At 38.9% G+C, this 17,103-nt stretch overlaps 1 protein-coding gene across 1 annotated transcript; it reads left to right on the top strand.

The window, feature by feature from the left end:
* The first annotated feature begins 316 nt into the window (after window positions 1-316).
* On the top strand, window positions 317-8,705 carry LOC145660176 (cell adhesion molecule CEACAM3-like). Its single transcript, XM_081724296.1, has 5 exons — window positions 317-693; window positions 3,591-3,908; window positions 4,795-5,097; window positions 6,864-6,960; window positions 7,091-8,705. The coding sequence occupies exons 1-5, from the start codon at window positions 567-569 to the stop codon at window positions 7,116-7,118; spliced, it is 873 nt and encodes a 290-aa protein (XP_081580422.1). The 5' UTR covers window positions 317-566; the 3' UTR covers window positions 7,119-8,705.
* Window positions 8,706-17,103: the final 8,398 nt, after the last annotated feature.

Raw genomic sequence — 17,103 nt, 5'->3', positions numbered from 1 at the left:
AGGGAGTGGAGAGAGATGGAGGGAGGGGAGGGAGGGAGGGAGACAATCTATAATCAGTATAATCAGACATTTACATCTTATAACTTGATGGTCATGCATCCATCATACCAACATCTATTGGGAAATATCTTAGTGATTTCCAGTACCATCATCAGTTGGCTGGTACCATCAGTACCATCAGGTGACTGGACCTGCAGCAATTAAGTATGTCATATATAATAGTTAAGTATGTCATATATAATAATAATGGAGTATGTCATATATAATAATAATAATAATAATAATTAATTATGCCATATGTAATAATAACCATTTTACATGTACATGTGCAGCCATGTTTAATAGTGAAGGCCTTTATCTCGTGTGTTTCTGCAGGCTGCAGTTTGGCAGAGAATCAGAAGACAGACGACGTCACTGCATACACAGGAGACTCAGTACTGCTGCCCTGCTCCTGTACTGACCCACACGCCAAACCTGAGAGTTTCACCTGGAGGAAACACAACACAAGAAGACAAACATGGGATGTGATCACCAGTGAGAGTGAACAGTACAGAAATAGAGTTCAGATGGGTACTGCTCACTCTCCAGGAAATCTCTCTCTACTCATATCACACCTGACTGAAGAGGATGAGGGAGCCTACAGCTGTTATCTTACAAAGAAGAAATATAAATACATCAGACTCACCATTAAAGGTAAAACATTGTTTTTGATCCAACTCCAACTGCAAATGATAAATCCAGCTTTAAGGTTTTCTTATGTATCCACACTAGCAAAGTCTTGGTTGTCTGAGTTACTTGTAGTCTTTCTGCTGTTATATTTGTTGTTGTGCTGTCATCTGTGCACATTACCAGTAACGTTTAGTTCAGTGATGGTCAAATACTCCTTTAATTGTAACAAATGTCTTGTGTAGTTCAAGTAAGAATGTCTCAGGTTTTAACACACATGGCCTGTAAATCGTCACCTATGCAGGTTTCAGCTCATCTTTCACCGTCACCTCCTCCCTGACGTCACGCTTTCCCGCGTGCTTTGTTTAGGTTTTCTTCCTGGTTCTGTTCGCTCGTGTCCGGTGCTTCTTTGTTTTGGTTTTTCTGTTTCGACCCCTCGTTTGGTTTTTCTGTCACTGTTTTCATCTTTGTCTAGTTTGCATTCGTTAGTCTTTGTATAAATATCCTTTGTTTTATCTTCTTGGTTGTGGGTATCTGAATGTGCGCTCTCTCGTCCTCCCATGAGTTTATTGTTGTTTGGTAACGTTATTAGCCTGCTCGTTATTCTAGTGTTTACTGTTTAACTTTCTTCTTGGTAATGATGTGCAGACGAAGTCCTGTGAAGCGTTTGAGGTTCTTCCTTATTGTACTGCTGAAGGATTCGAATCATTGTAGCGTTGAAAGCTGGTGACAAAACAGCGATACCTGGTGGTTTTCAGAAATTATAGCAGCAAAAGATTAAAAACTGCGCAGCACTATGAATAATACAACACTGCACCGCCTTCATATGCCATTAAAAAAATGGATGATCAGTAATGATGTTTAGTAATTAAATTCTGCAATAATTTGTTTAAAATCATTGTTTCCCTTTTATGTAAAAACAACAGGTTGGCGTTATGAAATGTTTATTCTCCCTTTTGACTTCCAAGTTATAGGACAGTACCAAACTTATGAAACAGTCTCATCCTCATCCTGTGCTTCAGTGATGTTTGAAGCTTCCACCATCAGTAGTCACATGTTATTAGTAACTTTAGTGGTAATATTAGTGGTAATAGTACCTTTAGTGGTAATATTAGTGGTAATAGTAACTGATAAAAGCTTCGGTACACTGTGTGATATGAGCTTTGGTGCCTTAGTATCAAAGGTTCCATCAGAAAAATAAATAAATAAATAAATATATATATCTGCACAGTTCTTATGAAGCATGTTCATCTCCAAATGTACCAAATGTATCCAAATTTCTCCAAATCTTGTAGCTGGTTGACATGAGGCTTTAAATTTATTGTTTTAGAATTTTCTGGAATGTCTATGGAAGCCATAACTAATATGTTTCTAAATCCTAGACTGTTGATTAAGTGTGGTCACTGTTCACCCCCTGAAATATGCTGCCTGCTAAGGCATCTTATTTAGGCTAAATTTGAAGGTGGCATCGGACTCTGAATCTGCGGTAAAAAAGCAGCGGTCACACCGAATGCAAGTAAAATCTGCCTGGCAAATAAACCCTTTGACTTGAATGAGCATGGATGAAAATGCGAAAACTGCGGGAATTTGCTTGCGGTAGTGAGTAAGTTCATGTTGCACCCACTAATCTATAATATATGGATCTATTATTTAGATCAATGTTTGTGTCAAGTTAATCTAGTTTAAATTTACTAGAGGAAAACTAAAGGACTGGGCTTTACTTGCTTCTTTCTGAAAGAAAAAAATAGCTGTTATCTTTATACTCATTATTAACACAATGTCTCAAAAACCAGACTAACAAGTCAGATAGTGATAGTTGTTTTCTGAATGACTGTTTCCTCCAAATTTCCCTCCAAGAACACTATCAAGGCACATAGTCACCTGATTTTGCTCCACCCATGTGAAAACATTAGCAAGGTGGCAGTTAGATGTGACCGACGCTTAAGTCTTAATAGGAATGTGATGGGAATGTAATTAGAATGGGAATCTAACTGGATCATCTCTATAAGGTCCCATTTCTGTTAGAATGGTTCCTACTCAGACCTTTGCCTGTATAGACACAACTAGACACACACACATACCAAGTGAGATGAGGTGGAAAACTGAACACACACGAGCACTTGAAGAATGTGATCAGTATCGTGTTGTATGTGGCAGTGGATGGCTGGCTTGATATAAAGAATTGTAGTGAAGGCTTCACAGTTATACATGTTGTCTCTGACCTTTCCCTGTCTATTAATGTTATGCCGTTACCTTAGACATACATAAATATCTTATGAAGAGCAAAATTGAACAGTTTTTTAAGGACCAGGGCAAAATAGGCAACATATCACTTTGAGTACAGAGTAATTTACAAAAGAGTCATATGGGAGTTTCATTTCAGCCTCACCACCAAGTCTCAATATTAATATCACATGATGGACCTGTCTGAGTTACAAATGTGCAAACCTTATTACTACAGTAGTTATAAAGGTTTATGTTATCTTAACATATGTTATTTTAACTCACCTGACTGAGGTGTTATATAAATTAATCAACCGATAGTATTATGTTACCAAGAGAAGCCTATATAACAGTTAATGTCTGTCAGAATCAGCCTTTATAAAGTCATATGTAGGTTTGCATGAGCTGTTACGAAGGATTTATGAAGACCAGTTTTAAGGAAAGTGTTAGTAAAATTGAAATGCAGATTTTGATCAAATATTAATAATGTGTTATATTTCTGCTTACCAACAAACAAACATACCTCAAATTGTTACCTAAATGGAGAAACTGAATTATTCAGTTACGCCTTCTAACTATCAGGGTTATAAGGATAAAAATGTCATTAGGACAATGCCAAAAATCATATAATATTAAAGTAAATATGTATTAATCTTACAGGCACATGTGGTGGAGTCTGACAGTGGGGTGTGTTTCTACAGGTTGTGTACTGGAACACAACAGGGAGCTAAAACTCATCACTGCACACACAGGAGACTCAGTACTGCTACCCTGCAGCTGCACCGAACTACACAACGAACCTGAGAGTTTCACCTGGAAGAAATACAACACAAACAGAAACACATGGGATGTGATCTCCAGTGAGAGTGAACAGTACAGAAACAGAGTTCAGCTGAATACTGCTCACTCTCCAGGAAATCTCTCTCTACTCATATCACACCTGACTGAAGAGGATGAGGGAGACTACAGGTGTCAAACTAAAGGGAATAAACACAAAGACATCAAACTTTATGTTTCAGGTAAAATATTATTAGTAAACACAGTCCTAATGCAAAGAAAATCACATAAGTAGATTTAGCTTGGTTCATTTTCCAGAATGAACTTTTCTTTTTAAACATACAATTAAATGTAATATAAATACATTCACCACTTATGACTGAAATTCAAAAACAGGACATTTAAAAATAGAGAAACACCATTACATATTTATGTATCTATCATGTGGACCACATTATCCTCAGATATTAGTCACCAGACACCATCTGTCACCAGTCTAGAAGAGTTAAACACAACTGACATACATTTCACCTGCCCTCACTGAACACTTTCAGTACCTCTAATAAGTGAATGTGTAGGTATAATTACAGACTGTGTCCACCTGGTGTCTTACACAGTTTGTGTGTCACCCTGCACCCAGGATATCACTGGTCAGTTTCTGACCACAGATGTCCCAGTATATGTGGATACTGAACCATTCTCCACACGTCAGTCCCACTACAGTGCTGGAGGCTTGGTAGTGGGTGTTGTACTGGTATGAGTGGTTCAGGTACAGCAGTGTTACTGGATTCAGTGCTACTGGTAGGTTGAGAGTGTTCTGACAGTGAAAGATATCCAGCCAACAGTGGTTCAGTGGTCAGACACTGACCATGACTGGAGTTGGAGGATGGTTAACACTAACTGTGTGTTACACCAGATGGGCTAGAACCACTGACTCTACAAGATTTTTCTAATCCATTTATATTTTAATGCATGTGACAGAGAGCATAAACTTGCATAAAAGGATGTTAAACATTTCACAAATGGATTTGTTTTGTCTTCATATGATGGGTCACAGATGAATGTCACTGGTTGTACAGGTTACTTCATAACAGTAGTGTAACATGTCAGTGTTTCTGCTCTATCTAGTCTGTAAGGATGTTGTGAAGCCTCCCAGAGTGCTGAGTGGATACGTGGGAGGGTCTGTCCTGCTGCCCTGTTACTGCACCGAACTGCTGGCTGAGCCAAAGACTGTCAGATGGAGTTTTATAAATGAATCTGATGTCATCTACCCAATTGACCAGACAAACCGTTACACTGATAGAATTCAGCTAGTTCCTGCTCCAAGAAATTTCTCTCTATTCATATCTGGTCTGACTAAAGAGGACTGGGGACAGTACAGGTGTAGCATCAGCAGTTATCATCTTATAGATGTGCAACTTCAAGTAACAGGTAAACCAACCTCTTGTGTATTTAATGTATGAAATGTTGTTGACTGCATATAGTGACTGATCTGTACCAATAACTAACTACTGTACTACATAAAACAAAAAATCTATCCAGCGGCAGGATCTGCAGTTCTACTTCTGTCTGTTTCTAGTTACATCTTCTGTTTGTATTTGTATTTCATGCCTGTAGTTAATGCCTCTTCTCTTCTGTCCTGTTTAGGTTCTAGTCAGTTATATACCCATATTACACACGACTTGTTTAGTTTCCTTATTTAGTTACTACTGTTCTCATTTGCTCTAGAGAGAGGGGGAGAAAGAGAAAGAGGGAGGGGGGGAGAAAGGGGGAGAGAGAGAAAAAGAGAGGGAGGGAGAGGGAGAGGGAGAGAAGGAAAAAAGAGCAGAGGGAAGAGTCTCCTCTCACAGCTGGTGCTGTTCATTAACACACACTAACACTAACACATCAGGACCAGTCTGAAGTACAATCAGACCAAACCAAATTATTACACTTCACAAACTAAACATCATCACCCACTGGAACACAAACACAAGCACAAAGCAAAATGCAACGTTATCTGGCCCTAAAACGTCAGTACACGGTAGCAGACGACCTGTACACAGTGACTGACATTAAACACAGAACCACGTTGACAAAGTCCAGACTCAGAGAACACAGCCTGGCCGTCCAGACCAGCCGATATAAATGTCATGGCTGCCCAGAGAACAGAGACTCTGTCAGCAAACAAAATCTGAGACGGTCCACCCCAACTTTAAGTGTCTATCTAAAACTGACAAACTGCCCATCCTACTGGGCGAAAAGAAGGAAAGCAGCGCTTTAGCTGGGTGATGCATATCTGCCTGCCATAAGATGAGGGACAGTGATTAACCCACTCAAACAAACACACACGCATACATAAACAGACTATATTACCCAGTTTATAAACGTTACCTAACTATTTATTATTATTATTAACTATTTATTATTTTCCATTCTTATTTATTTATTTATTTCCCTTTCTTTTCACTTATTCCCTTTTACGTCTTCCAATTATTATTATTTCAGACCAATTACAGTTTCTCTTCAAGTTCTTTATCATAACAGAATTCTTGCATAATTGCAAAGGTTGTAATGTTGTGTAATGTTCATGTTGTAATTCTGCTTTGGCAATACTATAGTTGTATATGGTCATGCCAATAAAGCTTACTGAACTGAAATGAACTGAGAGAGAGACAGAGAGACAGAGAGACTCGACTCAGGAGCCCCTGTTTCATTCACTCACAGAAAATGACTGAAGGACACACTGCACCTATAGAACCTGTAACCTCACACTTAGCCATCCTATTAACCACCAGTAACACAGCGAATCGAAGACTTTTGCTTTTACAAACTATACATTTATCAGTTCTGTAGTACAAAATATAAATGTAAACATGTAAAATGCATGAAAGCACAGAACCTTCAGTACTTTCAACTCATCATACTTTCTATTCTTGTAGAGGCCCCACATTCATTCTGTTCATCAACTACCACTGAATTTAAGATGCTTTTGTTTAATAATATTCTCCAGTTAACCCACTATATACTGCTACTACGAATACTACTACTAATGATAATAATAATAATAATAATAGTAGTAGTAAATGACATGTAGTTTAGTTTAACATTTAGTTTAAGAGGTAGTGTTTGGAAGAGGAAACAGTTCACAGCTGTGTTAAATAAATGTATTCTGCTGCTGTGTAAGACTGGGGTCAGTGTTTGTTGTGTTGTTACAGTCTCTCCTCAGACTCTGCCCTACATCCCCTTTGCTTTGGTCACTGATCTTCCTCCACATTATCGTGGCTGCGGTTTATTACACCAAGAGAAACAAAGGTAAAAATCTCATTAGCAAGCTGTTATAATCAGATTGTTTTCTCATTGTGTCTATTAACATCCATTTTACCATGTGCAGAGTCAGATCCTGAATGAACTGAGTTGTTCTTGTTCATGTGACCTGCTTCAGTGTCAGAAATGAGCAGAGTTCACTATAACGCTGCTGGTGGAGATGGAACAGCTAGTCTGCAGTAGAGAAGAAAACCAAGAGAAATCAACAGACCAGCTACAGACCTACACACCTGTTTAACAGACCTGCCACACACATCTGATCAGCTGTACCCACTGACCTGACCAAGTTTGTGTGTTAGAGATTTATCAGAATCTCTTCATTTGAATACAGTTCCTCTCCACTGTAAGTGTAGCTGTCAGGTTATTCACTAGACTGTAGTTTTGAAGAGTGTGTACGGTGTGTAGCAGCAGTCCTGCTGTGTGTGTGTGTGTGTGTAACTCAGTAAGAATGCAGCTGTGTGTTTATCTGCTCCTTGTGCTCCACGCTGCTGATGGTGAGTGTAACCTTCTCTCTACAGGTGTTGTCATCCTCATACATTCATTTACACAAAGGTATTTATATCTGGGATCAACAGAGTAGTGGCACCCAGCCATCAGAAATCACAACACCTAAAATACATGTTTGGTGTTTAACTCATTTTTTATGACAGTACAGTGTGGTCACATATTCTTACAACAGCCGTCAGAAATGGTGATCTGTGTGTTGAGGCTCTATAGTGACAGAATTCGGTGCTCACAGATTTTGTCGTACCACTGACATTTAACCATCGGAAGGCTCAGAGCAATGTCTGTTCTGCTTATTTTCTTAAATTCACCTTAAAGGTACTTACATGTTTGATATCACGGTGTTCAGAACAATCTCAGCTATCTTCCTGTTGAGGTAGAATTTGACGTGGATCACTGCATAAAGCAATGTATGGAATATGGAAATTTTTCATCTCATGTGAAAAAATACCTTTACTCTTGTGAACCTGTTTTGGTGATTGAAATAGGTTTACCACAATAGTGAAATACATGAATAAAGTAATATTAAAATGTTTAATAAATGTCTAAAATGGCATTGTGTACATTTTATTGAGTAAAAGCATGGTCTGTTAGCAACATTAGCAGCTTTTGTTCTAAATTAAAGGATCAAAATGTGCTCCTTTAATTTACTCCAACCATGTCTTGTCTACCCGGGTTAAGGTAAAATAAAGTAAATATGATTCTTCACTGACCTGTTCCATTAAGTGGCACTGAAATAATGTGCTGTAGTTCGGTCCGGTAGAGAGGAACCAGTGCTAATTACTTGCTAATTGCTAATTAGATACTAGCATAAAGTAGGACTTGTAGGGGCAAGACTGACAAAATATAGAACCAGAGAACTTGTGGGGTTTTTGTTTGTTTGTTTTTGGTACACTTGAGAAAGGAGGCTAACTGCTAAATCAACATGTTAAATGCTGTAAATGTCAATTTAAATATTGTCAATCTAGAACTAAATTCTGACTCCTACAAGCATCATTTTGCTCTATGAGTCTGTAAAAAATGTATTGCGTTTTATTATTACATTATGGTATTTTTCCCAAGGAATAATTTTTCTGCATTTTATGTTTTTATTTCTATTGAAGGATTTTTTTTTATATTTGACCTTTAAATAGCAGCATATTTTTTCTGTTATTAATCATACCTTTTAAAGTCAAATGCCATCCGTTGTCTGTACGCAGTGAGTCTATTGCTGTTTCATAAATAAAGAGCCAAAGCAGGACAGAGAGTTGTAGTTTCTGTTTATATCCACTGATAAACAAGTACATCATGAAGGTGTGTGTGGTGCAGTTTGACAGCAGAATGTGTGTAGAGTGCAGTTCACTGACAGCAGTTGGACATGCCACTATCTGTTGGACGTCACTGTCTGTGATGTGTCTAGCTGGGGGGGAATTGACATGCACACATACATGTAAACACACACATACATACACACACATAAAAACATATGCACCCACATCCATGCACATTCATACAAACAAAAACATACACACACACACACACACACACACACACACGGCTGCTTCAGGATGGCCAGACCCACATTTGAAGGACCTGGAGAAAAATACATAATTTTTCACACACATTAAATGTACAAAGTGATACACACCTACTACCAGCCCACACACACACCCACACTCACAAATATATGCCTGCTCCCGTATATGTGTATATAGCCACCAGTTTACAGATGTGAGAATTGTACTCACTTCTTTATTTCTGTTTGTGTTATTTATTCCTCACTTTTATTGTTTGTGATGCAGCTCTTTGGTCACTACACACTTGGTCAAGAAGACTGGACAGCCAGTGCTGATGCACACAAACACATACACACATTCATGCCTACACTAACACATTCATGCATGCTTGCGCACGTGCGCACACACACACACACACACACACACAAACACACACAGACACACACACACACAGGCACACACATGTCCATGCTTCTTTTTTGGTTTTGTGGGCTTTAGGTTCTGCTGTGATCCAGATATCGACTTCATGTTTTAATCATTCAATCAACTAACTGACTCTGGCAGCATGGATTCTGTCACATTCACTCCAGTGACTCCAGTTTATAGACGGTTTTCTAAATTAGTCTTTTTTTTTTGTCTCTGTGGTCAAAGCAATGAGTTTACAAATGTGAAAATTCCCAGCATGCATGCCACAGCAATTGGTCAACATGTTCTACTAAAGTCCATCCTTATTCAGTCCTTTTACTGATATCTACATCTCAAGGTGCAAACTTCATGATTAAACCCCCATGTCATCTCTTGGAAAGATTGAAACAAAAACACTGAATGACTGATGGAAATTTAAAAAAAAATGTTATTCTCTATACATCTGTCCCAGTCAAAAAACTCATCTGCACAGAATATCACACAAAGAAGTAGTAATTAGGCATGTTGAGACTGTACAGTATAGTAGAGTTTGTGGACAAGCATCATCCATCTTGGTTCTCCAAGTCAGTTTCTCCCACAGGATGGCAGTGCTGTTCTGGAGTGATAAAGGCAAAAGGTACCAAATAAAAACAGAGAAGATTGACTCTGTTTATTGGTTTTGCCAAAGTCAAATCTGGTTTCATATCCTTAAAGGGCCCCTATCATGGAAAACTGAATTTCACTCACTATATTCAAATGAAAAATTTAAGTAATATGTAAATATTGTTAAATTTTCAAAACACATTGTTTATTCTCTCCTATTTATCCTCTCCTATTTCTCTCCTATTTATTCTCTCCTATTCCTTACAGTCCATATATGGAATATAATCTGTAAAAATAGCCTGTTTTGAAATCACCGTTTCTCTGATGTCATGAGAACCAGCTCATTTACTTATCTCTGCCTCTTTGGCCTACAGCAGTTTAACCCCTAACACCTACATTGCAGTTCTCAGACATATTTCAGCTCTTAGTGCTTTTTAAATGAAGCACAGTACAGGGCAGCCAATCAGAACAGAGCTCATTTATCTTAAAGGCACAGCAATAGAAACTGTAATTCCAAGAGATAAAGAGAGGTTGGAAAATAGTTGTGTAAAACTGAATTAAGCCACAAAAGCATTATGAGGACACAAAAGCAAACTATAAAATAAAGGAAAACTGTAGGATATGCGCCCTCTAAAGACCTTTTGGTGTATTTGGTGAGATGGGAAGGTGAGTGGCTACAGCTACAGCTGAGGAAGCACCAGGGGCTCCTGTCTGGGTCCCACTGGGCAGCCATATAGAGGGCAGCTGTGTACAGCACAGGTTCTGAACTTGGCTGAAGGGTGTAGTTTCAGCACCTTGACAGCAGTCAGGCTGCCTTGGAGGTGAAAGATGTTTGGTCTGTGGTACTGGTCTACAACTCTGAACACATTTTACTAAAGTCCGTCCTTATTTGGTCCTTTTAATGAAATCTACATCTCTAAGTACAAACCCCATCTCTAAGTAAAACTCTGTCATCTCTTGGAAACATTGAAATAAAAAATGAAAAAAATAAATAAATAGCAAAGCATTATCCATTAGATTAGAACATATTATTCCATCACTGATACACCCTGATCAAACTGGTTTCATCAAAGGAGACACTCAGCCATTAACAGGGTAGACTACTTAACCTAATACTGTGACGGTGGCAGTTCAGAGGGAGCGAGAGGCAAAGTTGCACCAAAGTGCTCCTTATTTTCAATTGTCAATATGTGACGATACCACTACTAACGACAAACACTACTCTGTTCCAATAGTCCTTGTAGCGATGTACACGTTGGGAGTGAGCAGTCCAACGGGCCACTAATGTGCTGCACTCTCTCTTGACCTGTGAGTTTAAATAGAGAGAATGAACAAGGAACAGGTGAAGGTGATTAGTAGGCAGGAGACTGGGAATGAGGCAGGTGTTTAGTGTGATCCCTAGCAGGAGTGGGCGTGTCCCTCCCTCTGGCTGCCCGACCAACCGTGACAAATACGTCACACCTCACTCCACATATTAGAAATTGCTATGCAGAGAAGGCCTTCAGTAAAGAAAACCTGAAGTTTTTCTCCTCACATTGTGTAAAATCTTTAAAACCACACCTAAGGCCACAGTCAGTACTAATATAATACCATCACAAAATGTGCATAGAGATACTAGGCAAGGAAGCCCACTCTCTCTATTGCTGTTCTCAGTTCTTTTATTTATACATTTATTTATTACTATTTTTGCTTTTTAGGGGGTTTGTCTTTGTACAGTTTTTATTTTATTTTGTTGTTGTTGTTGTTGTTGTTGTTACAGCACAGTGCACACTAGCCTACAGCCTCAATTAGTTACTTTACAGATATTCAGCATTTGGCAAACAGTTAAACAGCTTTTGACAGCTTTAACAACAAAAAGAACAAAGTAACAGAGAAAAGGAAAGAAAATGTTTCTACTTCCTGTGATAACTGTTGGGTTGTGATGACATTGTACTGTCTACATCCAAAGTGGTCTTTACTTTGGTGACTCCTTTAGTGGTTCTGTGTCAGTGGGTGGATTTCACAACTTCTCTTAAGTAGTTTTTTCTTAATAGTATGAAAACTACAACATGATCATAGACTGCTGCATTCCACCTGTACTTTATGAATAATATGAATGTTATCAGACAATGCTCATGTTTACCTGATTAAATGATCAATGTTTATTTTGATCAGCATGTAGTTTAGAGCTCTTCCTGTCTGATATCTCTAATATTTGCTAAGATACACATTCAGTTTGGTCCTCTGATCACTAAGTGCAGGAGTGAAATGATGTGTCCAAACAGTGCTGAGGGGGATCACTGTGTAGCACTACTTCTTACTGCAGGATCACTTTACTGAGGATGGGGACTGAACACTGGGCAGCTCAGGAGGAAGTGATGACACTAGAAAGACACTGTTTCACTGTTAGATTTAGTCTGTATGTGAGAGAGAAAGAAGTGGAGGAATAATTTATTTTGCACTTGAACACACTTCCCCTCTACTGTGGATATTAGTGGGTGGAGAATTTCAGTGGCGTTCTACTGAGAGAGTTGTAGAGTTCCAGGTCATAGTTGTGTGGTGATTCTTACAGACAGACTGTAGTCTGGGGGGGGTTTCAGTGTTCAGTAAATTGTAGTTTTGTAGAGTGTATAAGATGTGTAGCAACGTTACTGCTGTAGCTGTGTGTAGTGTGTTGTGGAATGCAGGTGTGTTTTTATCTGCAGATGTGTTTTTACTTCCTTTTTGGAAATGATGTGCAGACGAAGTCCTGTGAAGCGTTTGAGGTTCTTCCTTATTGTACTGCTGAATGATTCAAAGCTTTGGAGTATTGAAAGCTGGTGACAAAACAGCGACACCTGGTGGTTCTTAGAAATTATAGCAGCCATAGATTCAAAGCTGCACAATACAACACTCCACCGCCTTCATATTTCATTAAAAAAATGATGATCAGTAATGATGTTTAGTAATTAAATTCTGCAATAATTTGTTTAAAATCATTGTTTCCCTTTTTATGTGAAAACATAATACAAAACTGTACTGGCAGACAGCAGGCTGATGTAATGAAACATTTACCCTCACTTTTGACTTCTATAATTAGCACATTTACAATTTTTTTTAGTAAAAAGATAAAGCTTCCAAGTTATAGGACAGTGCCAAACTTATGAAACAGTCTCACCCTCATCCTGTGCTTCAGTGACGTCTGAAGCTTCGACCATCATTAGTCACGTGTTGTTAGTAACTTTAGTGGTAATATTAATGGTAATATTAACTTTAGTGGTAATAGTAACTGATACAAGCTTCGGTACACTGTTTGATACGATCTTTGATGCCTTAGTATTAAATGTTACATCATAATTTTATTGTTTCTGCACAGTTCCTGTATCATTTTTCTCCCTTTTTGGTGTTCCATTTAGTCAGTGTTTATTTTTCATCATTTTGTTAATTTTGCCATTGTGTCCACCTGTTTTGCAAATGAAGAACTTTCGTTTACACATGTGCATCAAGTCCTGTCTGCCTCTGCGTTACATTATCGTTCTGAAAACTGTACAGTGTGCAGATCATTAATGTAGGTGGACCAGCTGGATCAAAATCACTAATGTGTTCTTATTTTAGATTTTTGATTTAAAACATCTAAAATAAGTTGCAAGGCTTTGCTATGACAAGTTGCAAATGGGCATAAACAAACAGTCATAAAAGTTGACATATTTGGAGCTTCTGTTACTGTAATTATTTACCCCTGTCCCACTTACCTACAACCAAAGGCAGAGGTGCAGGCAAAGGTTTAATGCACATAAAACTACAAAATGTATCTGATTCCAAATTATGCCTGTATTTACAATTTATATTCTGAAGAGAATGCTCTACTGCATTGTCTAGCATGTGTTATGAGAATATGCATAACCACCTTTCTAAAATTCCTGTCTTAATGCATCCTGCTTTTTCAGTGGTTCTGTCAGCCTAACATAGGATTTGACCTACTAAACTTATAGTGCAGAGATTGGATACTTTACAGGAAACTGGTGTCAGCACTCTAAATATATATAAAAATATAGCTGGCTCTTCACTCAGCCTCAATCCACCAGTGCAGAGAATTTTGACTACAGTTTTGGACTTCCTCTCTTAATAAATTATCAAGTGATTAACATCATCTGCGAGTGTCTGGACTCCATCAGTCTCATTACAAATACTACACGGAGAGCCGAGCTTCATAAGTTCAATGTAGCAAAGAGTTAAAGAAGGTGAAGTGGGTGGCCAGGCCGGGAAAAGTAGAGCATGTCTGCTGGGGCAGAGAGAGAGAGAGAGAGAGAGAGAGAGAGAGAGAGAGAGAGAGAGAGAGAGAGAGAGAGAGAGAGAGAGAGAGAGAGAAAACAAGCCCAAGGGAGAGATTTATCCAAATGTACGTCTTCAGTCCACCAACTCTGCTCCAGCTCCACTCTCAGCTCTGCTCCAGCATTAACTCCACACGGTTCAGAATTTCTTTAGTCGGATCTTGATTGATCAACAGCAGAGTTTGTCCAACACTGACTAATCAAAGAGTGACCACATACGAGCAGCATCCCTGTCATAGCACATCCAAGAGCAACCCACAGCTGGTAGAGTGATTTACTGTCCTGAATAACAATTGATGAATAAAAATATCTCTGCAAGAGACCACAGATGACCACAGCAGTTGGGGTTAACAAGAACAAGACTTCATAGTTGAGAGTTTGGCCTACACATATAAATATGTTACAATTTTCTTGGTTGAAATGACATAGTATGCCATGAAAAATGACGCTGTAGCTCAGTCTCTCTCAGTGTACACATATCTCAGCTACCTGTATGAGGGCATTATGGAATTTGTAGTTCATGAAGCATTTATGTATAAAGTCTTGTAATTTTGCTCTTTTTTTATCTTAATTTTGTAGCTGCTTGGGTTGAGGCTTTAGATTAGAATTTTCTGGAATGTCTATGGAAATAATGACCAATATGCTTCCAGATCCAAGACTGTTGAATAAATGTGTGATCACTGTTCTCCCTCTGACATATGCTGCCTGCTAAGGCATCTTATTTAGGTTCAATTTAAAGGCAGCATCAGACACTAAATCTGCAGTATAAATAATCTTTGACACCGAACACGAGAAAAATCTGCCTGGTGAAAAACCTCATTCACTTGAAGAGGCAAGAGCTTTACTTGCTTCTTTCTGAAAGAAAAGCAGCTGCTATTCTTATACTAATTATTAGAACAATGTCACAAGTAGTGTAGCTGTTTTCTGAAGGACTACGTTCCCCAAAATTACACAATACCAAGACCGCCCGTAATCCCCTCATTTTGCTCCACCCATATGAAAACATGAGCGAGGTGGCAGTTAGATGTGACCGACGCTTAAGTCTTCATACATGATGGGAATGTAATTAGAATGGGAATCTAACTGGATCATTTCTGTTACTCAGACCTTTGCCTGTACAGACAACACCAGACCCCTCACTAGACACACAGACAAACTCAGTGAGATCAGGTGGAAAACTGAACAAACATCAGCACTTCAAGAATCTGTAGCATTTGTTGTATGTGCCACTTGATTGCTGTAACAGCTGGAGTGCCGCAGGGCGCGGAGCAGGACGTACAGACTCCCTCGACTTTGACAGACATTTAATAACACGTAACGCTTACGACGACGGCACTCACACAACATAAACGGATAACACGAATACACATAACACTGCAGGAACACTAACGACGGCAACACAAACATATACGTTTAACATGAATACACGTAGGACTAGCAACACAAACAATGACCAACACTAATGCACACACCAACAGGGGTTTAACTACACACAGACACACACAACATTAAACCAGGGGCAGGTGTGTGCCATCATGGGGGCGTGGTTACAGAACAAAAAGTGACTTCAACTGCAGGCGGTGGGCCGTACCACGTGACCAGTGGCGAGGGGAGCGTTCCGTGACAATTTCTGGCTTGATATAAAGAATTCTAGTGAAGGCTTCCACACTGATGCGCTATCAGAGTTACATATATTGTGTCTGACCTTTATTTAACTGTTAGTTTTGTGGCATTACTTAAGACATTCACAATCATATAAACATCAAAATGGAACACTTTATTTCAGGACCAGGGCAAATGCATCACTTTCAGTACAAAGTAATTTACAACAGAGTCATATGGGAGTTTCATTTCAGCTTCATCACCCAGTTTCAAGAACAGGAAGGTACTACATGGTTTGAGGTGCTCACATCTGTTCAGATTTACTAGTTGCCTCACTTGGTAAGTGACATCTAATCATTATTATCACATACTGAAGGTCTTCTTTTGGTGTGTTTCTGTAGGCTGTATACTGGAACATCACAGGATCTCCGAAATCACTGCATACACAGGAGACTCAGTACTGCTGCCTTGTTCCTGCACTGACCTACACACCAAACCTGAGAATTTCACCTGGAGGAAACGCAACACAAACAGAAACTCATGGGACGTGATCTCCAGTGAGAGTGAACAGTACAGAAACAGAGTTCTGCTGGGTACTGTTCACTCTCCAGGAAATCTCTCTCTATTCATATCACACCTGACTGAAGAGGATGAGGGAGACTACAGGTGTTATATTAAAGACAATGAATACACATACTTAAGACTTTATATTTCAGGTAAAACATTATTAGCAACCACATTCCTAATACCAATGAAAACCTCGATTTAGTCTCTCCACCATGAACTTACTTTTTAAACATACAAATAAATGTAATATAAATACATTCACCACACACTTTATTAGACACACATACATCAGATATTACTAAAATTCAAAAACAGGACATTTAAAAGTAGAGAAACACCATTACATATTTATGTATCTAACATGTGGACCACATTATCCTCAGATATTAGTCACCAGACACCCTCTGTCACCAGTCTAGAAGAGTTAAACACAACTAACATTCATTTCACCTGCCCTCACTGAACACTTTCACTACCTCTAATAAGTGAATGTGTAGGTATAATTACAGACTGTGTCCACCTGGTGTCTTACACAGTTTGTGTGTCACCCTGCACCCAGGACATCACTGGTCAGTTTCTGACCACAGATGTCCCAGTATATGTGGATACTGAACCATTCTCCACACGTCAGTCCCACTACAGTGCTGGAGGCTTGGTAGTGGGTG

The sequence above is a fragment of the Electrophorus electricus genome, chromosome 2 (assembly GCF_041902795.1).
Source record: "Electrophorus electricus isolate QZ-2024a chromosome 2, ASM4190279v1, whole genome shotgun sequence".
Taxonomy (NCBI): Eukaryota; Metazoa; Chordata; class Actinopteri; order Gymnotiformes; family Gymnotidae; genus Electrophorus; species Electrophorus electricus.
The sequence above is the reverse complement of the archived record's forward strand: the minus strand, read 5'-3'. Positions and strand labels throughout refer to the sequence as shown.